We start from the raw sequence: 23,039 nt of genomic DNA on the forward strand, positions 1-23,039 counted from the left end.
TGCGTTCGGATCAGAACACGTGTTGCGTTCCGATCAGAACACGTGTTGCGTTCGGATCAGAACACGTGTTGCGTTCGGACCAGAACACGTGTTGCGTTCGGACCAGAACACGTGTTGCGTTCGGATCAGAACACGTGTTGCGTTCGGATCAGAACACGTGTTGCGTTCGGATCAGAACACGTGTTGCGTGTTGGGATCGGATCAGAACACGTGTTGCGTGTTGGGATCGGATCAGAACACGTGTTGCGTGTTGGGATCGGATCAGAACACGTGTTGCGTTCCGATCAGAACACGTGTTGCGTTCGGACCAGAACACGTGTTGCGTTCGGATCAGAACACGTGTTGCGTTCGGATCAGAACACGTGTTGCGATCGGATCAGAACACGTGTTGCGATCGGATCAGAACACGTGTTGCGATCGGATCAGAACACGTGTTGCGATCGGATCAGAACACGTGTTGCGTTCGGATCAGAACACGTGTTGCGATCGGATCAGAACACGTGTTGCGATCGGATCAGAACACGTGTTGCGATCGGATCAGAACACGTGTTGCGATCGGATCAGAACACGTGTTGCGTTCGGATCAGAACACGTGTTGCGATCGGATCAGAACACGTGTTGCGATCGGATCAGAACACGTGTTGCGTTCGGATCAGAACACGTGTTGCGATCGGATCAGAACACGTGTTGCGATCGGATCAGAACACGTGTTGCGTTCGGATCAGAACACGTGTTGCGTTCGGATCAGAACACGTGTTGCGATCGGACCAGAACACGTGTTGCGTTCGGATCAGAACACGTGTTGCGTTCGGATCAGAACACGTGTTGCGTTCGGATCAGAACACGTGTTGCGTTCGGATCAGAGCACGTGTTGCGTTCGGATCAGAGCACGTGTTGCGTTCGGACCAGAGCACGTGTTGCGTTCGGACCAGAGCACGTGTTGCGTTCGGACCAGAGCACGTGTTGCGTTCGGACCAGAGCACGTGTTGCGTTCCGACCAGAACACGTGTTGCGTTCCGACCAGAACACGTGTTGCTTTCGGATCAGAACACGTGTTGCGTTCCGACCAGAACACGTGTTGCGTTCCGACCAGAACACGTGTTGCGTTCGGACCAGAACACGTGTTGCGTTCGGATCAGAACACGTGTTGCGATCGGATCAGAACACGTGTTGCGATCGGATCAGAACACGTGTTGCGATCGGATCAGAACACGTGTTGCGATCGGATCAGAACACGTGTTGCGTTCGGATCAGAACACGTGTTGCGATCGGATCAGAACACGTGTTGCGATCGGATCAGAACACGTGTTGCGTTCGGATCAGAACACGTGTTGCGATCGGACCAGAACACGTGTTGCGATCGGACCAGAACACGTGTTGCGTTCGGACCAGAACACGTGTTGCGATCGGATCAGAACACGTGTTGCGATCGGATCAGAACACGTGTTGCGTTCGGATCAGAACACGTGTTGCGATCGGATCAGAACACGTGTTGCGTTCGGATCAGAACACGTGTTGCGTTCGGATCAGAACACGTGTTGCGATCGGATCAGAACACGTGTTGCGATTGGATCAGAACACGTGTTGCGTTCCGACCAGAACACGTGTTGCGTTCCGACCAGAACACGTGTTGCGTTCGGATCAGAACACGTGTTGCGTTCGGATCAGAACACGTGTTGCGTTCGGATCAGAACACGTGTTGCGATCGGATCAGAACACGTGTTGCGATCGGATCAGAACACGTGTTGCGATCGGATCAGAACACGTGTTGCGTTCGGATCAGAACACGTGTTGCGATCGGATCAGAACACGTGTTGCGATCGGATCAGAACACGTGTTGCGTTCGGATCAGAACACGTGTTGCGATCGGATCAGAACACGTGTTGCGATCGGATCAGAACACGTGTTGCGATCGGACCAGAACACGTGTTGCGATCGGACCAGAACACGTGTTGCGTTCGGATCAGAACACGTGTTGCGATCGGATCAGAACACGTGTTGCGATCGGATCAGAACACGTGTTGCGTTCGGATCAGAACACGTGTTGCGATCGGATCAGAACACGTGTTGCGTTCGGATCAGAACACGTGTTGCGTTCGGATCAGAACACGTGTTGCGATCGGATCAGAACACGTGTTGCGATCGGCTCAGAACACGTGTTGCGTTCGGATCAGAACACGTGTTGCGTTCGGATCAGAACACGTGTTGCGTTCGGATCAGAGCACGTGTTGCGTTCGGATCAGAGCACGTGTTGCGTTCGGACCAGAGCACGTGTTGCGTTCGGACCAGAGCACGTGTTGCGTTCGGACCAGAACACGTGTTGCGTTCGGACCAGAACACGTGTTGCGTTCGGACCAGAACACGTGTTGCGTTCGGACCAGAACACGTGTTGCGATCGGACCAGAACACGTGTTGCGATCGGATCAGAACACGTGTTGCGTTCGGATCAGAACACGTGTTGCGTTCGGACCAGAACACGTGTTGCGTTCGGACCAGAACACGTGTTGCGTTCGGACCAGAACACGTGTTGCGTTCGGACCAGAACACGTGTTGCGTTCGGACCAGAACACGTGTTGCGATTGGATCAGAACACGTGTTGCGTTCCGACCAGAACACGTGTTGCGTTCCGACCAGAACACGTGTTGCGTTCCGACCAGAACACGTGTTGCGTTCCGACCAGAACACGTGTTGCTTTCGGATCAGAACACGTGTTGCGTTCCGACCAGAACACGTGTTGCGTTCCGACCAGAACACGTGTTGCGTGTTGGGATCGGATCAGAACACGTGTTGCGTGTTGGGATCGGATCAGAACACGTGTTGCGTGTTGGGATCGGATCAAAACACGTGTTGAGTGCTGTGATCGGATCAGAACACGTGTTGCGTTCCGACCAGAACACGTGTTGCTTTCGGATCAGAACACGTGTTGCGTTCCGACCAGAACACGTGTTGCGTTCCGACCAGAACACGTGTTGCGTTCCGACCAGAACACGTGTTGCTTTCGGACCAGAACACGTGTTGCTTTCGGACCAGAACACGTGTTGCGTTCGGACCAGAACACGTGTTGCGTTCCGACCAGAACACGTGTTGCGTGTTGGGATCGGATCAGAACACGTGTTGCGTGTTGGGATCGGATCAAAACATGTGTTGAGTGCTGTGATCGGATCAGAACACGCGTGTTATGTGTCTGCAGGAATCTGGAGCAGAGACATCCGCTTCAAGAGCAACCTCCCTCTGACTGAGATCAACAAGATCCTGAAGAACCTGGAGAGCAAGAAGCTCATCAAAGCGGTCAAGTCCGTCGCCGTGAGTTCCCCACAGGAACCAGAACCGACTCGGTCCAAACCGAGATCACAGATCAGAACCTTGTCTGGTTCTGTTGCTCGGTTCGTATAACCTCTGCTGACACCTGAGTGGCGCCTCAGACACCTGTCCGTGTGCTCCCTGCAGGCATCAAAGAAGAAGGTGTACATGCTGTACAACCTGCAGCCGGACCGCTCTGTGACCGGCGGCGCCTGGTACAGCGACCAGGACTTTGAGTCCGAGTTCGTGGAGGTTCTGAACCAGCAGTGCTTCAAGTTTCTGCAGAGCAAGGTAGCAAAACTTTCTTCCAAACTTCCTGTGATGGGGTCAGAACACGGATCAGGAGACGCTCAGACCCGCAACGGGTGTGTCGTGGTCATGTGACGGAGCGTGTCCGTATCCGGTCATGTGACGGAGCGTGTCCGGTCATGTGACGGAGCGTGTCCGGTCATGTGACGGAGCGTGTCCGGTCATGTGACGGAGCGTGTCCGGTCATGTGACGGAGCGTGTCATGTGACGGAGCGTGTCATGTGACGGAGCGTGTCATGTGACGGAGCGTGTCCGGTCATGTGACGGAGCGTGTCCGGTCATGTGACGGAGCGCGTCATGTGATGGAGCGTGTCCGGTCATGTGACGGAGCGCGTCATGTGACGGAGCGTGTCCGGTCATGTGACGGAGCGCGTCATGTGACGGAGCGTGTCCGGTCATGTGACGGAGCGTGTCCGGTCATGTGACGGAGCGTGTCCGGTCATGTGACGGAGCGTGTCCGGTCATGTGACGGAGCGTGTCATGTGACGGAGCGTGTCATGTGACGGAGCGTGTCCGGTCATGTGACGGAGCGTGTCCGGTCATGTGACGGAGCGCGTCATGTGATGGAGCGTGTCCGGTCATGTGACGGAGCGCGTCATGTGACGGAGCGTGTCCGGTCATGTGACGGAGCGCGTCATGTGACGGAGCGTGTCCGGTCATGTGACGGAGCGTGTCCGGTCATGTGACGGAGCGCGTCATGTGACGGAGCGTGTCCGGTCATGTGACGGAGCGCGTCATGTGACGGAGCGTGTCGTGACGGAGCGCGTCCGGTCATGTGACGGAGCGCGTCCGGTCATGTGACGGAGCGCGTCCGGTCATGTGACGGAGCGCGTCCGGTCATGTGACGGAGCGCGTCATGTGACGGAGCGCGTCATGTGACGGAGCGCGTCATGTGACGGAGCGCGTCATGTGACGGAGCTTGTCATGTGACGGAGCGCGTCCGGTCATGTGACGGAGCGCGTCCGGTCATGTGACGGAGCGCGTCATGTGACGGAGCGCGTCATGTGACGGAGCGCGTCATGTGACGGAGCGCGTCCGGTCATGTGACGGAGCGTGTCCGGTCATGTGACGGAGCGTGTCATGTGACGGAGCGCGTCCGGTCATGTGACGGAGCGCGTCATGTGACGGAGCGCGTCATGTGACGGAGCGCGTCATGTGACGGAGCGCGTCCGTTCATGTGACAGAGCGTGTCACGTGACGGAGCGTGTCATGTGACTGAGCGCGTCCGGTCATGTGACGGAGCGCGTCACGTGACGGAGCGCGTCATGTGACGGAGCGCGTCCGTTCATGTGACAGAGCGTGTCACGTGACGGAGCGTGTCATGTGACTGAGCGCGTCCGGTCATGTGACGGAGCGCGTCATGTGACGGAGCGCGTCATGTGACGGAGCGCGTCATGTGACGGAGCGCGTCCGGTCATGTGACGGAGCTTGTCATGTGACGGAGCTTGTCATGTGACGGAGCGCGTCATGTGACGGAGCTTGTCATGTGACGGAGCGCGTCCGGTCATGTGACGGAGCGCGTCACGTGACGGAGCTTGTCATGTGACGGAGCGCGTCCGGTCATGTGACGGAGCGCGTCCGGTCATGTGACGGAGCGCGTCCGGTCATGTGACGGAACGCGTCATGTGACGGAGCGCGTCATGTGACGGAGCGCGTCATGTGACGGAGCGCGTCCGGTCATGTGACGGAGCGCGTCACGTGACGGAGCGTGTCATGTGACGGAGCGCGTCATGTGACGGAGCTTGTCATGTGACGGAGCGCGTCCGGTCATGTGACGGAGCGCGTCACGTGACGGAGCGTGTCATGTGACGGAGCTTGTCATGTGACGGAGCGCGTCCGGTCATGTGACGGAGCGCGTCATGTGACGGAGCTTGTCATGTGACGGAGCGCGTCCGGTCATGTGACGGAGCGCGTCCGGTCATGTGACGGAGCGCGTCATGTGACGGAGCGCGTCATGTGACGGAGCGCGTCCGGTCATGTGACGGAGCGTGTCCGGTCATGTGACGGAGCGTGTCATGTGACGGAGCGCGTCATGTGACGGAGCGCGTCATGTGACGGAGCGCGTCCGGTCATGTGACGGAGCGCGTCATGTGACGGAGCGCGTCCGGTCATGTGACGGAGCGCGTCCGGTCATGTGACGGAGCGCGTCCGGTCATGTGACGGAACGCGTCATGTGACGGAGCGCGTCATGTGACGGAGCGCGTCATGTGACGGAGCGCGTCCGGTCATGTGACGGAGCGCGTCACGTGACGGAGCGTGTCACGTGACGGAGCGCGTCATGTGACGGAGCGCGTCATGTGACGGAGCGCGTCACGTGACGGAGCGTGTCACGTGACGGAGCGCGTCATGTGACGGAGCGCGTCATGTGACGGAGCGCGTCATGTGACGGAGCGCGTCCGGTCATGTGACGGAGCGCGTCACGTGACGGAGCGTGTCATGTGACGGAGCGCGTCATGTGACGGAGCGCGTCACGTGACGGAGCGTGTCACGTGACGGAGCGCGTCATGTGACGGAGCGCGTCATGTGACGGAGCGCGTCATGTGACGGAGCGCGTCATGTGACGGAGCGCGTCACGTGACGGAGCGTGTCATGTGACGGAGCGTGTCATGTGACGGAGCGCGTCATGTGACGGAGCGCGTCACGTGACGGAGCGCGTCACGTGACGGAGCGCGTCACGTGACGGAGCGCGTCACGTGACGGAGCGTGTCATGTGACGGAGCGCGTCACGTGACGGAGTGCGTCACGTGACGGAGCGTGTGCCTGCAGGCCGAGGCGGCGAGGGACAGCAGACAGAGTCCGATGGTCCAGAGGAACAGCTCGTTCGCCACTTCGCATGAAGTCTGGAAGTACATCTGCGAGCTGGGGATCAGCAAGGTGAGCTGTGACATCACGCTTCACTCCCACCAATCACGCGCCACGGCAATGTGCGGCCTGACAGGTGTGCGTCTCCAGGTGGACCTGTCCATGGACGACATCGAGACCATCCTGAACACGCTGATCTACGACGGGAAGGTGGAGATGACGGTGATCGTGGCGAAGGAGGGGACGGTCGGCAGCGTGGACGGACAGATGAAGCTGTACAGGGGGGTCAACGGCGTCCTGCCGCCCACCGGCCTCGTCAAGACACCGTGCGGACTCTGCCCGGTAACAGACACACCTGCACACCTGCAGCTGTCGCAGCGCACCTCTGCTGACCCCGCCCTCTCTGCAGGTGTTTGACGACTGCCACGAAGGAGGAGAGATCTCGCCGTCCAGCTGCGTCTACCTGACGGAGTGGTTGGACTTCTGAGGGACGGACGTCTCGCTTCTTTTCTCTGTGATGAAAAGTTTAGTTCAGCTTTTTGTTTGAAACTTTAATGAAAAATAAAGTTTGGTGCTAAGAAGACGTCTCCGTCCTACGTTCGTCCCCCGCTGGGCGGAGGAAGACGTCTCCGTCCTACGTTCGTCCCCCGCTGGGAGGAGGAAGACGTCTCCGTCCTACGTTCGTCCCCCGCTGGGCGGAGGAAGACGTCTCCGTCCTACGTTCGTCCCCCGCTGGGCGGAGGAAGACGTCTCCGTCCTACGTTCGTCCCCCGCTGGGCGGAGGAAGACGTCTCCGTCCTACGTTCGTCCCCCGCTGGGCGGAGGAAGACGTCTCCGTCCTACGTTCGTCCCCCGCTGGGAGGAGGAAGACGTCTCCGTCCTACGTTCGTCCCCCGCTGGGCGGAGGAAGACGTCTCCGTCCTACGTTCGTCCCCCGCTGGGCGGAGGAAGACGTCTCCGTCCTACGTTCGTCCCCCGCTGGGCGGAGGAAGACGTCTCCGTCCTACGTTCGTCCCCCGCTGGGCGGAGGAAGACGTCTCCGTCCTACGTTCGTCCCCCGCTGGGTGGAGGAAGACGTCTCCGTCCTACGTTCGTCCCCCGCTGGGCGGAGGAAGACGTCTCCGTCCTACGTTCGTCCCCCGCTGGGCGGAGGAAGACGTCTCCGTCCTACGTTCGTCCCCCGCTGGGCGGAGGAAGACGTCTCCGTCCTACGTTCGTCCCCCGCTGGGCGGAGGAAGACGTCTCCGTCCTACGTTCGTCCCCCGCTGGGCGGAGGAAGACGTCTCCGTCCTACGTTCGTCCCCCGCTGGGCGGAGGAAGACGTCTCCGTCCTACGTTCGTCCCCCGCTGGGTGGAGGAAGACGTCTCCGTCCTACGTTCGTCCCCCGCTGGGTGGAGGAAGACGTCTCCGTCCTACTTTCGTCCCCCGCTGGGCGGAGGAAGACGTCTCCGTCCTACGTTCGTCCCCCGCTGGGCGGAGGAAGACGTCTCCGTCCTACGTTCGTCCCCCGCTGGGCGGAGGAAGACGTCTCCGTCCTACGTTCGTCCCCCGCTGGGTGGAGGAAGACGTCTCCGTCCTACGTTCGTCCCCCGCTGGGAGGAGGAAGACGTCTCCGTCCTACGTTCGTCCCCCGCTGGGCGGAGGAAGACGTCTCCGTCCTACGTTCGTCCCCCGCTGGGCGGAGGAAGACGTCTCCGTCCTACGTTCGTCCCCCGCTGGGCGGAGGAAGACGTCTCCGTCCTACGTTCGTCCCCCGCTGGGCGGAGGAAGACGTCTCCGTCCTACGTTCGTCCCCCGCTGGGCGGAGGAAGACGTCTCCGTCCTACGTTCGTCCCCCGCTGGGAGGAGGAAGACGTCTCCGTCCTACGTTCGTCCCCCGCTGGGAGGAGGAAGACGTCTCCGTCCTACGTTCGTCCCCCGCTGGGTGGAGGAAGACGTCTCCGTCCTACGTTCGTCCCCCGCTGGGCGGAGGAAGACGTCTCCGTCCTACGTTCGTCCCCCGCTGGGTGGAGGAAGACGTCTCCGTCCTACGTTCGTCCCCTGCTGGGCGGAGGAAGACGTCTCCGTCCTACGTTCGTCCCCCGCTGGGCGGAGGAAGACGTCTCCGTCCTACGTTCGTCCCCCGCTGGGAGGAGGAAGACGTCTCCGTCCTACGTTCGTCCCCCGCTGGGCGGAGGAAGACGTCTCCGTCCTACGTTCGTCCCCCGCTGGGTGGAGGAAGACGTCTCCGTCCTACGTTCGTCCCCTGCTGGGCGGAGGAAGACGTCTCCGTCCTGCGTTCGTCCCCCGCTGGGCGGAGGAAGACGTCTCCGTCCTACGTTCGTCCCCCGCTGGGCGGAGGAAGACGTCTCCGTCCTACGTTCGTCCCCCGCTGGGAGGAGGAAGACGTCTCCGTCCTACGTTCGTCCCCTGCTGGGCGGAGGAAGACGTCTCCGTCCTACGTTCGTCCCCCGCTGGGCGGAGGAAGACGTCTCCGTCCTACGTTCGTCCCCCGCTGGGCGGAGGAAGACGTCTCCGTCCTACGTTCGTCCCCCGCTGGGAGGAGGAAGACGTCTCCGTCCTACGTTCGTCCCCCGCTGGGAGGAGGAAGACGTCTCCGTCCTACGTTCGTCCCCCGCTGGGTGGAGGAAGACGTCTCCGTCCTACGTTCGTCCCCCGCTGGGCGGAGGAAGACGTCTCCGTCCTACGTTCGTCCCCCGCTGGGTGGAGGAAGACGTCTCCGTCCTACGTTCGTCCCCTGCTGGGCGGAGGAAGACGTCTCCGTCCTACGTTCGTCCCCCGCTGGGTGGAGGAAGACGTCTCCGTCCTACGTTCGTCCCCTGCTGGGCGGAGGAAGACGTCTCCGTCCTACGTTCGTCCCCCGCTGGGCGGAGGAAGACGTCTCCGTCCTACGTTCGTCCCCCGCTGGGAGGAGGAAGACGTCTCCGTCCTGCGTTCGTCCCCCGCTGGGCGGAGGAAGACGTCTCCGTCCTGCGTTCGTCCCCCGCTGGGCGGAGGAAGACGTCTCCGTCCTACGTTCGTCCCCCGCTGGGTGGAGGAAGACGTCTCCGTCCTACGTTCGTCCCCCGCTGGGAGGAGGAAGACGTCTCCGTCCTACGTTCGTCCCCCGCTGGGCGGAGGAAGACGTCTCCGTCCTACGTTCGTCCCCCGCTGGGCGGAGGAAGACGTCTCCGTCCTACGTTCGTCCCCCGCTGGGAGGAGGAAGACGTCTCCGTCCTACGTTCGTCCCCCGCTGGGAGGAGGAAGACGTCTCCGTCCTACGTTCGTCCCCCGCTGGGCGGAGGAAGACGTCTCCGTCCTACGTTCGTCCCCCGCTGGGCGGAGGAAGACGTCTCCGTCCTACGTTCGTCCCCCGCTGGGAGGAGGAAGACGTCTCCGTCCTACGTTCGTCCCCCGCTGGGCGGAGGAAGACGTCTCCGTCCTACGTTCGTCCCCCGCTGGGCGGAGGAAGACGTCTCCGTCCTACGTTCGTCCCCCGCTGGGCGGAGGAAGACGTCTCCGTCCTACGTTCGTCCCCCGCTGGGCGGAGGAAGACGTCTCCGTCCTACGTTCGTCCCCTGCTGGGAGGAGGAAGACGTCTCCGTCCTACGTTCGTCCCCCGCTGGGCGGAGGAAGACGTCTCCGTCCTACGTTCGTCCCCCGCTGGGCGGAGGAAGACGTCTCCGTCCTACGTTCGTCCCCCGCTGGGAGGAGGAAGACGTCTCCGTCCTACGTTCGTCCCCTGCTGGGAGGAGGAAGACGTCTCCGTCCTACGTTCGTCCCCCGCTGGGAGGAGGAAGACGTCTCCGTCCTACGTTCGTCCCCTGCTGGGAGGAGGAAGACGTCTCCGTCCTACGTTCGTCCCCTGCTGGGAGGAGGAAGACGTCTCCGTCCTACGTTCGTCCCCTGCTGGGAGGAGGAAGACGTCTCCGTCCTACGTTCGTCCCCCGCTGGGCGGAGGAAGACGTCTCCGTCCTACGTTCGTCCCCCGCTGGGCGGAGGAAGACGTCTCCGTCCTACGTTCGTCCCCTGCTGGGAGGAGGAAGACGTCTCCGTCCTACGTTCGTCCCCCGCTGGGCGGAGGAAGACGTCTCCGTCCTACGTTCGTCCCCTGCTGGGAGGAGGAAGACGTCTCCGTCCTACGTTCGTCCCTCGCTGGGCGGAGGAAGACGTCTCCGTCCTACGTTCGTCCCCTGCTGGGCGGAGGAAGACGTCTCCGTCCTACGTTCGTCCCCTGCTGGGAGGAGGAAGACGTCTCCGTCCTACGTTCGTCCCCCGCTGGGCGGAGGAAGACGTCTCCGTCCTACGTTCGTCCCCTGCTGGGAGGAGGAAGACGTCTCCGTCCTACGTTCGTCCCCTGCTGGGCGGAGGAAGACGTCTCCGTCCTACGTTCGTCCCCCGCTGGGAGGAGGAAGACGTCTCCGTCCTACGTTCGTCCCCCGCTGGGCGGAGGAAGACGTCTCCGTCCTACGTTCGTCCCCCGCTGGGCGGAGGAAGACGTCTCCGTCCTACGTTCGTCCCCCGCTGGGAGGAGGAAGACGTCTCCGTCCTACGTTCGTCCCCTGCTGGGAGGAGGAAGACGTCTCCGTCCTACGTTCGTCCCCCTGCTGGGTGGAGGAAGACGTCTCCGTCCTACGTTCGTCCCCCGCTGGGAGGAGGAAGACGTCTCCGTCCTACGTTCGTCCCCCGCTGGGAGGAGGAAGACGTCTCCGTCCTACGTTCGTCCCCCGCTGGGCGGAGGAAGACGTCTCCGTCCTACGTTCGTCCCCCGCTGGGAGGAGGAAGACGTCTCCGTCCTACGTTCGTCCCCCGCTGGGAGGAGGAAGACGTCTCCGTCCTACGTTCGTCCCCCGCTGGGCGGAGGAAGACTGTTGGGGAAAATTGTTATGAGTTTGGTTTGAATTAAGTATTAGACATATATGCATTGATTTGCTGTGATCCTGCTGTGTTTTGTGTCTATGCACAAAGCTTTCTTTAAGTCATATGATCCTTGTCTGGAATGTGCAGACAAAGTCTGAGACAGGAAGAGTTTCCTGCAGGGCATCGGTTTTTGTCAACTGCTTGGTTGACCAGTTGTCTAAAGGTTAGAGGTTAAAGGTAATAAAGTAATATAGTGAGTGATTGATGCTTAGTGAGTTCAGTTTAGTCTTAAATAAGAAATAATGATTGTTTCATATGGTGTGCCCAGCAACTAGGAGGAGTTAAGCATGGTTTATAATCGGGTGTTACTTCAGCATCTGCAGAGAGAGTTCTCTCTCCAAGCTCCAGCGTGTGCTTGTATTAGTTTATAATAAAATGTTCATTGTAAGAAGACAGTTGACTCTTAGATGTATTACAACTTCTCAAGACCAGAGTATTTTCCACCACAGTTTTTGGGGGCTCGTCCGGGATCCTGCGTCAGTCCGCCCAGGTTGGGGATAGACGGGTTGGCCACCTGAATCCACAGATTCATCCTAAGAACCTCAATTAGAGTATTTCAGAGGACAGGACGTCTTTCTCCCACCCGTGGTCGACTACGCCAGGACTCCTTCTGAACCAGTGTGAAAAGACAATGGTGAGAAGTGTTATTCTAAATTTACATTAATTTTCAGACTCAAACTGGAGTCAAACATTACTAGAAATTTATCACAAATTAATAATCAATATTTTAATTAATAATCACAATATTTTTCTGTTTTGTGGTCAATTGTCTTCATTATTCTCATTGTGACAGGGATTCTCCTCCTCACCTCCTCATCGAAAGAATAACTCAAGGGATAAGAGAATAACTTAAGACGAGATCAGGTTGACGTCATAAATAAAATCCTGTGAGTTTAAGTTAAGTTTAAGTTAAAGTTTAAGTTAAAAATCGTGAGTAACAAGACCAAGTCGTAAGTGCTGTGAGCTAGACGTAGCAAGACCAGACCAGTAAATCTTGTGAGTTACAAGACCGAGACCAGTAAATTAGTCAGTAAGTCCTGTGAGCTCGAGAAGCAAGACCAGGCCAACCTTGAGTTAGAAAACTGAGAGGAAAGCCATCTTGAGTGAGGAGGAACAGAGAAGAGACTGTGTGGGCTGGTTTCTGGAGACATTGAGAATTTTGCCTGATAATTCTACAAAGGTGTGGGATTGACCCTCTGTGTACATCCGCTGCAAACAGAACTAGTTCCTTTGCAGTAGGAGGTTGATGTACAGCACCATTAAGAAGTTGAAATCTCTGTCTTCATGTGAGGGGAAACTGGGGTGGTTGTGTAAAATTTCCTGTGTTAAACTTGATTGGACTGATTGCGTGGAGAATTAAAACCACGTCTTGTGAAGCCACACCGGACTCTCGCAGGAGAGCCTAGAAGCTTGTGTGGGGGTAGACAAACGTGGGGGCACGACCCATTCACATGCATTCATCCAACTGTTGAAGTGAATTGTTTGTGTAAAATCTAATTTACTGCAGTAAGAAAAAAAAAAGAAAAAAGAAAAAAAACAAACAACAAAAAATGTATGAGAGAAGGAAGTGAGGAAAAGAGTGTGTTCATTAAATGCCTTCTGCTCACTGAAGGAGATGATGTCATAGCATGTTAGGCAGAAACAAACATATAAATCCTGTGTAAAATAGCTGCTTGTGCTTTTCTTCCTAAAGCTTTTATAAGAGCATAAAAGCCACTCCCTGTATGAATGTGGAAACCCTTTTCCTAAGGAAAAGCAGTTCTTTATTATCACCTGAGAACATTTTAAAGAGCAACAACATATTAAGAATGAAAAATCAGAAATGTGAGAGATGTGATTTATAGTATTAGGAACTTATTATGTTAAATTACTGTACATTGTGTAGGCAATAAACTTAGGTTTCTGTCTGTTCCCTTTCAGACATTCATAAGGTGATTTTTATTCCTTTACTACTGCAATTATTAATTTATGCCTAGCATGTCTAAATAAATCTAGATAAACTGGAAATAAATAATGCAGCTAAAGGATGCTGAAACTAAGCATAATGTTAGGAAAAAGAGAAAATTCTTGACCTTAAAATAGGAATGGTGAACCAACGTGCTAGAGTAAATTTCCCTTGCAATAAGTTCACTTTAGCTAAATGTGAGCTAACGACAAGAAGAGAAGTTCTCAGAACAAGTGTATCTTCTTAGCAAGATCATGTTCAGCTTTCCCAGGAGAGAACTGAGTTATGAATCCACTGACAATATAGTCTCACACACACAATTACAATGTAATATTCAAGTTACAGGATGTTCACAGCACAGAACATGGTCCACATAATATGTTTGCCTCAGGATTCAGAAGAAAACTATTATAATTATGAGGCTATGATCTTTATTTTCCCCTTACTGGAGAAGAAAATACACCACATGACCAAATGGTTCAGTCTCAAAAGCTCGTCTGCTGTATGGTGTTGGACACATTGCAGCGTTTCCCTTCTAAACCCTTGTCAGCATGCAGCTTGGACCTCAAATGTCTATCCTGCCTGAGGGGATTCAGAGGAGGGGCTGGGGGAGAGTGAGTTCTTGATCCGGGTCACTGCAGAGTTCTGGGTCACACGCGTGGTCAGTCAGGAGACTGGAGCAGAAACGGTCCCTACAACCTAAAGCATCATTCCACCTCCCTTCTGTGTCAGCTCTGAGTCCTGGAGCAGAACCTGATATGCAGATGTGGCTGCATGGACCCGGCCGCTGCTGATGGCCTGGAGATCCCAGAACCAGAGGGTCTGGCAGAGCCCTGTTGGTTGTGACTGTGAACAGTGTGGATATGGCTCCTATGGTGGACATGTGAGCTGGATTTTCACCTTTGACCTCTGGAGGTGATGGATCCTCCTTGTCCTCAGACTGTGTTTCAGTTGTGGAATTTTCTGGAAGTAAAAGACTAACAATGTGGCCGGCAGGCAGCACAAATCCCACCCCAACTACAGAATCAGATGATGTTTTCTGGAATGAGCTGCACCCTGATTCTGTCAGAAAGACTGTTCGGTTCACTCAGTTCTCTGTGGAAAACCTGGATCTCCTTCCTTGAACTTTTGCCTACTTTCTGATCCTTTACATGTTACTCTTCATTAATTACACATATGAATCTGATTTATCTACCAGGAAGCTTTGATGAACATGTGTCGGGCACTTCCTGGCATGAATTTCTGATTGTATGCTGATTGGAGGAGAGCATGGTGGCTGTGGCGCGTCTGACTCCTGAGCAGATCGAGTGATACGAGCTGAATGATTATCCACAAGACCAGGCCAAGGAATGAGGCCCTACAACCAAACATTTACTCACTGTTTCTGCTTAGCTTTATACCACATTTATGAGCATGTATAAAATTTTGCACTCCTGCAGACTTCTGCAACTGAACAATGACACAGACATCTCTGCTCTGCTGCAGGGAAGCTGAACAGTTTATACAGACAAGTCAACTTCTGGCACGCTGTGCCTTATAAAAAAAAAAAAAAAAAAGTGATGAATACTAAGTTTTTAATGTTTGAGACAGAATAGATGTCAAAAGAGAAAAAATAAGCCGCTATATGACATTAAATAAGAAGGTAGTTTTGTAATTTCCCGACTTCAGTGAATGCAACACAAGTACAACAATCTCCATGTTTTATTTGCTGACAGCTGGTGTTTTATCCCTAATCTGAATTCATTATTTTGAATTAAAGCAGATATGCTCAGTGGTTAAAATACACATCAGATGATTTTTGTTTAAAGAGTAGAAGCAACTCTTGCGATGGCTGCCAGTAAACAGACCAGTCTCTTAGTTAACACGCTTAATATGTAAACAAACAAGTCATTTAAGCCCTGTATGTCCTCAAAATTAACATGAATATGAGGCAGATTATTTGAACAGTATTGATACTTCCAAAGTTAAGCTAACTATGCTAAACAGTTAGCCTTGGCCTTTTCTTTGCATTAAAATCATTAAGGAAGAAATGCTGCTGTGAGTGTGTGCACGTACATGTGTGCGTCGTGTTGTTGTAGATGAAAACAGCTTTGCCATCAGTATTAGAAGTTTGTTTCTAAATGCTGCTTAAGTTCAAATGTAGATAGAAAACAAACAGCTTTATTATGACCTGAAGGTCTCTGGCTGTTCAGTACCTGAAGTCCAGCTGTTAAAGATGGGTTTACATCTTGTTGCTTTATGCTTATGCTTATGTTTACAATATATTTGGAATAGAAAGCCAGTCTTATTATGATCTCAGTTTTGTGTGTGTTGCTCCTGAATGGGTCTGTTGGAGTCTAAGAGAGACAAATCAGAGTAAACCATGAGATTAACTAGACTACATTACTGATTAAATCAACAGTTCTGAATGAGCTTTATTTAATATATGCAGAGATTCTTCAGTGTGGTTCTGCTCCTGTCATTTAGCAGACATGACATAAACAACACGAGCAGTAAATCAGAAAGGAAATTTCCAGCATGGATAAGTGTTGGTCAGACTGCTGGGAGTCCAGTTTGACACATGTTCTGCTATGCAGTACTAGAGGATTTTTTCTGGTTGTTGGTTAAGATGAGACGACCTGATAGGAACTTTGCAATAAGTAATTAAATGAATTTGGTTACTTTGAAGGATTACCTACCAGATAAACGAGTGGCCCTAACTGTTGCTTTGTATTGTTCATGTTTTACTCCATGGCTGTTTAGCTTAAACTGACTATCCTCTGCACCCCCCAGGCCTGGCCCCTGACCGACCTCTAGTTGACCCTGACTTGATTTTCCTTTTGATGCTGTTTGCTCTGACTGTGACGCGGTGGAGGCTGCAGCTCTCCCGTCTCAGTTCTCGTTACTTGAGCTTACTCTTTAGCTGAAAACGAGTCCATGTTTTGGCGCTGTCTTATGAATGACTTTCTGGATGCCATTTTCCTGAATGTTTTCCTCCCACAGGTTGCAGACGGGGAAATTTCCTTCTGGCTCTCTTTTCAGGTCTTCCTTGGACCAAAAGTACTTTTTCTGGTTCTGATGTACATGCGCATGCGTAACATGGAAACATGGGCTTTTTTGTGATTCTTTTTGCAGGACCCTCACCCAAGTGGGCATGGTTCCTTCCAAGACTGCCTGTTCAGACACAGCTCTGTGTGAAAGTAATGTTTTAACATACTGTCCTAACCTCATAAGAACCCTTTTCAGGCATTTGCACACAGGTGAAAGCTGCCCTTCATGAATCAGCATCTACGCAGCTCTATTCACTTCATTTTGTCCTGATGAGAAGCTTTAAACATCAGCGCTGGAACCAACATCGATGGTTTAGGCCATTTCAGGTTTTCCTGACGACCCAGACAGCGGTAAAGGTCGCAGAGTGAGCTGCTTGGCACTACAGATTGCTTGAACCTCCTGAAGCTCTTCAGTCTGAAATTACAGAAGAATAACGCACCACCCAACAAAGGGCAGAATAATCCCTGTGGTTGCGTGGGTAAGTGAGATAGTCTACTCTCACACCTGAAGACCAGCCTTCGCTCTCAAGCAAGATCAGTGTGAAGCTGAAGTGAATGGCTCCTCACTATTGTAATTTCTGAAAGATTCTTTTAAAACCTTATAGGCATGAGGCTCCTGATGTTTTGAGAATGTTGTCTTCTGTATGTACTTTTGCGTTCTGATAACAATTTCTCTTCTTATTGTTGGTCCTGTAGGACCAAGAGGAGGGAGAGTGTTGGGGAAAATTGTTATGAGTTTGGTTTGAATTAAGTATTAGACATATATGCATTGATTTGCTGTGATCCTGCTGTGTTTTGTGTCTATGCACAAAGCTTTCTTTAAGTCATATGATCCTTGTCTGGAATGTGCAGACAAAGTCTGAGACAGGAAGAGTTTCCTGCAGGGCATCGGTTTTTGTCAACTGCTTGGTTGACCAGTTGTCTAAAGGTTAGAGGTTAAAGGTAATAAAGTAATATAGTGAGTGATTGATGCTTAGTGAGTTCAGTTTAGTCTTAAATAAGAAATAATGATTGTTTCATATGGTGTGCCCAGCAACTAGGAGGAGTTAAGCATGGTTTATAATCGGGTGTTACTTCAGCATCTGCAGAGAGAGTTCTCTCTCCAAGCTCCAGCGTGTGCTTGTATTAGTTTATAATAAAATGTTCATTGTAAGAAGACAGTTGACTCTTAGATGTATTACAACTTCTCAAGACCAGAGTATTTTCCACCACAGTTTTTGGGGGCTCGTCCGGGATCCTGCGTCAGTCCGCCCAGGTTGGGGATAGACGGGTTGGCCACCTGAATCCACAGATTCATCCTAAGAACCTCAATTAGAGTATTTCAGAGGACAGGACGTCTTTCTCCCACCCGTGGTCGACTACGCCAGGACTCCTTCTGAACCAGTGTGAAAAGACAATGGTGAGAAGTGTTATTCTAAATTTACATTAATTTTCAGACTCAAACTGGAGTCAAACATTACTAGAAATTTATCACAAATTAATAATCAATATTTTAATTAATAATCACAATATTTTTCTGTTTTGTGGTCAATTGTCTTCATTATTCTCATTGTGACAGGGATTCTCCTCCTCACCTCCTCATCGAAAGAATAACTCAAGGGATAAGAGAATAACTTAAGACGAGATCAGGTTGACGTCATAAATAAAATCCTGTGAGTTTAAGTTAAGTTTAAGTTAAAGTTTAAGTTAAAAATCGTGAGTAACAAGACCAAGTCGTAAGTGCTGTGAGCTAGACGTAGCAAGACCAGACCAGTAAATCTTGTGAGTTACAAGACCGAGACCAGTAAATTAGTCAGTAAGTCCTGTGAGCTCGAGAAGCAAGACCAGGCCAACCTTGAGTTAGAAAACTGAGAGGAAAGCCATCTTGAGTGAGGAGGAACAGAGAAGAGACTGTGTGGGCTGGTTTCTGGAGACATTGAGAATTTTGCCTGATAATTCTACAAAGGTGTGGGATTGACCCTCTGTGTACATCCGCTGCAAACAGAACTAGTTCCTTTGCAGTAGGAGGTTGATGTACAGCACCATTAAGAAGTTGAAATCTCTGTCTTCATGTGAGGGGAAACTGGGGTGGTTGTGTAAAATTTCCTGTGTTAAACTTGATTGGACTGATTGCGTGGAGAATTAAAACCACGTCTTGTGAAGCCACACCGGACTCTCGCAGGAGAGCCTAGAAGCTTGTGTGGGGGTAGACAAACGTGGGGGCACGACCCATTCACATGCATTCATCCAACTGTTGAAGTGAATTGTTTGTGTAAAATCTAATTTACTGCAGTAAGAAAAAAAAAAGAAAAAAGAAAAAAAACAAACAACAAAAAATGTATGAGAGAAGGAAGTGAGGAAAAGAGTGTGTTCATTAAATGCCTTCTGCTCACTGAAGGAGATGATGTCATAGCATGTTAGGCAGAAACAAACATATAAATCCTGTGTAAAATAGCTGCTTGTGCTTTTCTTCCTAAAGCTTTTATAAGAGCATAAAAGCCACTCCCTGTATGAATGTGGAAACCCTTTTCCTAAGGAAAAGCAGTTCTTTATTATCACCTGAGAACATTTTAAAGAGCAACAACATATTAAGAATGAAAAATCAGAAATGTGAGAGATGTGATTTATAGTATTAGGAACTTATTATGTTAAATTACTGTACATTGTGTAGGCAATAAACTTAGGTTTCTGTCTGTTCCCTTTCAGACATTCATAAGGTGATTTTTATTCCTTTACTACTGCAATTATTAATTTATGCCTAGCATGTCTAAATAAATCTAGATAAACTGGAAATAAATAATGCAGCTAAAGGATGCTGAAACTAAGCATAATGTTAGGAAAAAGAGAAAATTCTTGACCTTAAAATAGGAATGGTGAACCAACGTGCTAGAGTAAATTTCCCTTGCAATAAGTTCACTTTAGCTAAATGTGAGCTAACGACAAGAAGAGAAGTTCTCAGAACAAGTGTATCTTCTTAGCAAGATCATGTTCAGCTTTCCCAGGAGAGAACTGAGTTATGAATCCACTGACAATATAGTCTCACACACACAATTACAATGTAATATTCAAGTTACAGGATGTTCACAGCACAGAACATGGTCCACATAATATGTTTGCCTCAGGATTCAGAAGAAAACTATTATAATTATGAGGCTATGATCTTTATTTTCCCCTTACTGGAGAAGAAAATACACCACATGACCAAATGGTTCAGTCTCAAAAGCTCGTCTGCTGTATGGTGTTGGACACATTGCAGCGTTTCCCTTCTAAACCCTTGTCAGCATGCAGCTTGGACCTCAAATGTCTATCCTGCCTGAGGGGATTCAGAGGAGGGGCTGGGGGAGAGTGAGTTCTTGATCCGGGTCACTGCAGAGTTCTGGGTCACACGCGTGGTCAGTCAGGAGACTGGAGCAGAAACGGTCCCTACAACCTAAAGCATCATTCCACCTCCCTTCTGTGTCAGCTCTGAGTCCTGGAGCAGAACCTGATATGCAGATGTGGCTGCATGGACCCGGCCGCTGCTGATGGCCTGGAGATCCCAGAACCAGAGGGTCTGGCAGAGCCCTGTTGGTTGTGACTGTGAACAGTGTGGATATGGCTCCTATGGTGGACATGTGAGCTGGATTTTCACCTTTGACCTCTGGAGGTGATGGATCCTCCTTGTCCTCAGACTGTGTTTCAGTTGTGGAATTTTCTGGAAGTAAAAGACTAACAATGTGGCCGGCAGGCAGCACAAATCCCACCCCAACTACAGAATCAGATGATGTTTTCTGGAATGAGCTGCACCCTGATTCTGTCAGAAAGACTGTTCGGTTCACTCAGTTCTCTGTGGAAAACCTGGATCTCCTTCCTTGAACTTTTGCCTACTTTCTGATCCTTTACATGTTACTCTTCATTAATTACACATATGAATCTGATTTATCTACCAGGAAGCTTTGATGAACATGTGTCGGGCACTTCCTGGCATGAATTTCTGATTGTATGCTGATTGGAGGAGAGCATGGTGGCTGTGGCGCGTCTGACTCCTGAGCAGATCGAGTGATACGAGCTGAATGATTATCCACAAGACCAGGCCAAGGAATGAGGCCCTACAACCAAACATTTACTCACTGTTTCTGCTTAGCTTTATACCACATTTATGAGCATGTATAAAATTTTGCACTCCTGCAGACTTCTGCAACTGAACAATGACACAGACATCTCTGCTCTGCTGCAGGGAAGCTGAACAGTTTATACAGACAAGTCAACTTCTGGCACGCTGTGCCTTATAAAAAAAAAAAAAAAAAAGTGATGAATACTAAGTTTTTAATGTTTGAGACAGAATAGATGTCAAAAGAGAAAAAATAAGCCGCTATATGACATTAAATAAGAAGGTAGTTTTGTAATTTCCCGACTTCAGTGAATGCAACACAAGTACAACAATCTCCATGTTTTATTTGCTGACAGCTGGTGTTTTATCCCTAATCTGAATTCATTATTTTGAATTAAAGCAGATATGCTCAGTGGTTAAAATACACATCAGATGATTTTTGTTTAAAGAGTAGAAGCAACTCTTGCGATGGCTGCCAGTAAACAGACCAGTCTCTTAGTTAACACGCTTAATATGTAAACAAACAAGTCATTTAAGCCCTGTATGTCCTCAAAATTAACATGAATATGAGGCAGATTATTTGAACAGTATTGATACTTCCAAAGTTAAGCTAACTATGCTAAACAGTTAGCCTTGGCCTTTTCTTTGCATTAAAATCATTAAGGAAGAAATGCTGCTGTGAGTGTGTGCACGTACATGTGTGCGTCGTGTTGTTGTAGATGAAAACAGCTTTGCCATCAGTATTAGAAGTTTGTTTCTAAATGCTGCTTAAGTTCAAATGTAGATAGAAAACAAACAGCTTTATTATGACCTGAAGGTCTCTGGCTGTTCAGTACCTGAAGTCCAGCTGTTAAAGATGGGTTTACATCTTGTTGCTTTATGCTTATGCTTATGTTTACAATATATTTGGAATAGAAAGCCAGTCTTATTATGATCTCAGTTTTGTGTGTGTTGCTCCTGAATGGGTCTGTTGGAGTCTAAGAGAGACAAATCAGAGTAAACCATGAGATTAACTAGACTACATTACTGATTAAATCAACAGTTCTGAATGAGCTTTATTTAATATATGCAGAGATTCTTCAGTGTGGTTCTGCTCCTGTCATTTAGCAGACATGACATAAACAACACGAGCAGTAAATCAGAAAGGAAATTTCCAGCATGGATAAGTGTTGGTCAGACTGCTGGGAGTCCAGTTTGACACATGTTCTGCTATGCAGTACTAGAGGATTTTTTCTGGTTGTTGGTTAAGATGAGACGACCTGATAGGAACTTTGCAATAAGTAATTAAATGAATTTGGTTACTTTGAAGGATTACCTACCAGATAAACGAGTGGCCCTAACTGTTGCTTTGTATTGTTCATGTTTTACTCCATGGCTGTTTAGCTTAAACTGACTATCCTCTGCACCCCCCAGGCCTGGCCCCTGACCGACCTCTAGTTGACCCTGACTTGATTTTCCTTTTGATGCTGTTTGCTCTGACTGTGACGCGGTGGAGGCTGCAGCTCTCCCGTCTCAGTTCTCGTTACTTGAGCTTACTCTTTAGCTGAAAACGAGTCCATGTTTTGGCGCTGTCTTATGAATGACTTTCTGGATGCCATTTTCCTGAATGTTTTCCTCCCACAGGTTGCAGACGGGGAAATTTCCTTCTGGCTCTCTTTTCAGGTCTTCCTTGGACCAAAAGTACTTTTTCTGGTTCTGATGTACATGCGCATGCGTAACATGGAAACATGGGCTTTTTTGTGATTCTTTTTGCAGGACCCTCACCCAAGTGGGCATGGTTCCTTCCAAGACTGCCTGTTCAGACACAGCTCTGTGTGAAAGTAATGTTTTAACATACTGTCCTAACCTCATAAGAACCCTTTTCAGGCATTTGCACACAGGTGAAAGCTGCCCTTCATGAATCAGCATCTACGCAGCTCTATTCACTTCATTTTGTCCTGATGAGAAGCTTTAAACATCAGCGCTGGAACCAACATCGATGGTTTAGGCCATTTCAGGTTTTCCTGACGACCCAGACAGCGGTAAAGGTCGCAGAGTGAGCTGCTTGGCACTACAGATTGCTTGAACCTCCTGAAGCTCTTCAGTCTGAAATTACAGAAGAATAACGCACCACCCAACAAAGGGCAGAATAATCCCTGTGGTTGCGTGGGTAAGTGAGATAGTCTACTCTCACACCTGAAGACCAGCCTTCGCTCTCAAGCAAGATCAGTGTGAAGCTGAAGTGAATGGCTCCTCACTATTGTAATTTCTGAAAGATTCTTTTAAAACCTTATAGGCATGAGGCTCCTGATGTTTTGAGAATGTTGTCTTCTGTATGTACTTTTGCGTTCTGATAACAATTTCTCTTCTTATTGTTGGTCCTGTAGGACCAAGAGGAGGGAGAGTGTTGGGGAAAATTGTTATGAGTTTGGTTTGAATTAAGTATTAGACATATATGCATTGATTTGCTGTGATCCTGCTGTGTTTTGTGTCTATGCACAAAGCTTTCTTTAAGTCATATGATCCTTGTCTGGAATGTGCAGACAAAGTCTGAGACAGGAAGAGTTTCCTGCAGGGCATCGGTTTTTGTCAACTGCTTGGTTGACCAGTTGTCTAAAGGTTAGAGGTTAAAGGTAATAAAGTAATATAGTGAGTGATTGATGCTTAGTGAGTTCAGTTTAGTCTTAAATAAGAAATAATGATTGT

At 50.8% G+C, this 23,039-nt stretch overlaps 1 protein-coding gene across 3 annotated transcripts in view; it reads left to right on the forward strand.

Annotated features, from left to right (window-relative positions):
* Positions 1-23,039, forward strand: part of polr3f (polymerase (RNA) III (DNA directed) polypeptide F) — a 29,738-nt gene that overhangs the window by 4,146 nt on the left and 2,553 nt on the right. Inside the window, exons 5-9 of one of the 3 annotated variants that reach the window (XM_079264676.1) lie at positions 3,191-3,303; positions 3,448-3,591; positions 6,376-6,483; positions 6,562-6,753; positions 6,821-6,935. In XM_079264676.1, coding sequence (XP_079120802.1) covers positions 3,191-3,303; positions 3,448-3,591; positions 6,376-6,483; positions 6,562-6,753; positions 6,821-6,898 — 635 coding nt within the window. In that variant the 3' untranslated portion in view covers positions 6,899-6,935. Of the gene's footprint in view, positions 1-3,190; positions 3,304-3,447; positions 3,592-6,375; positions 6,484-6,561; positions 6,754-6,820; positions 7,064-23,039 lie in introns of those variants that run through there. The other 2 variants (XM_079264677.1, XM_079264675.1) reach the window with 2 other exon arrangements.

Source organism: Telmatherina bonti, assembly GCF_933228915.1.
Source record: "Telmatherina bonti genome assembly, chromosome: 3".
NCBI classification, from domain to species: domain Eukaryota; kingdom Metazoa; phylum Chordata; class Actinopteri; order Atheriniformes; family Telmatherinidae; genus Telmatherina; species Telmatherina bonti.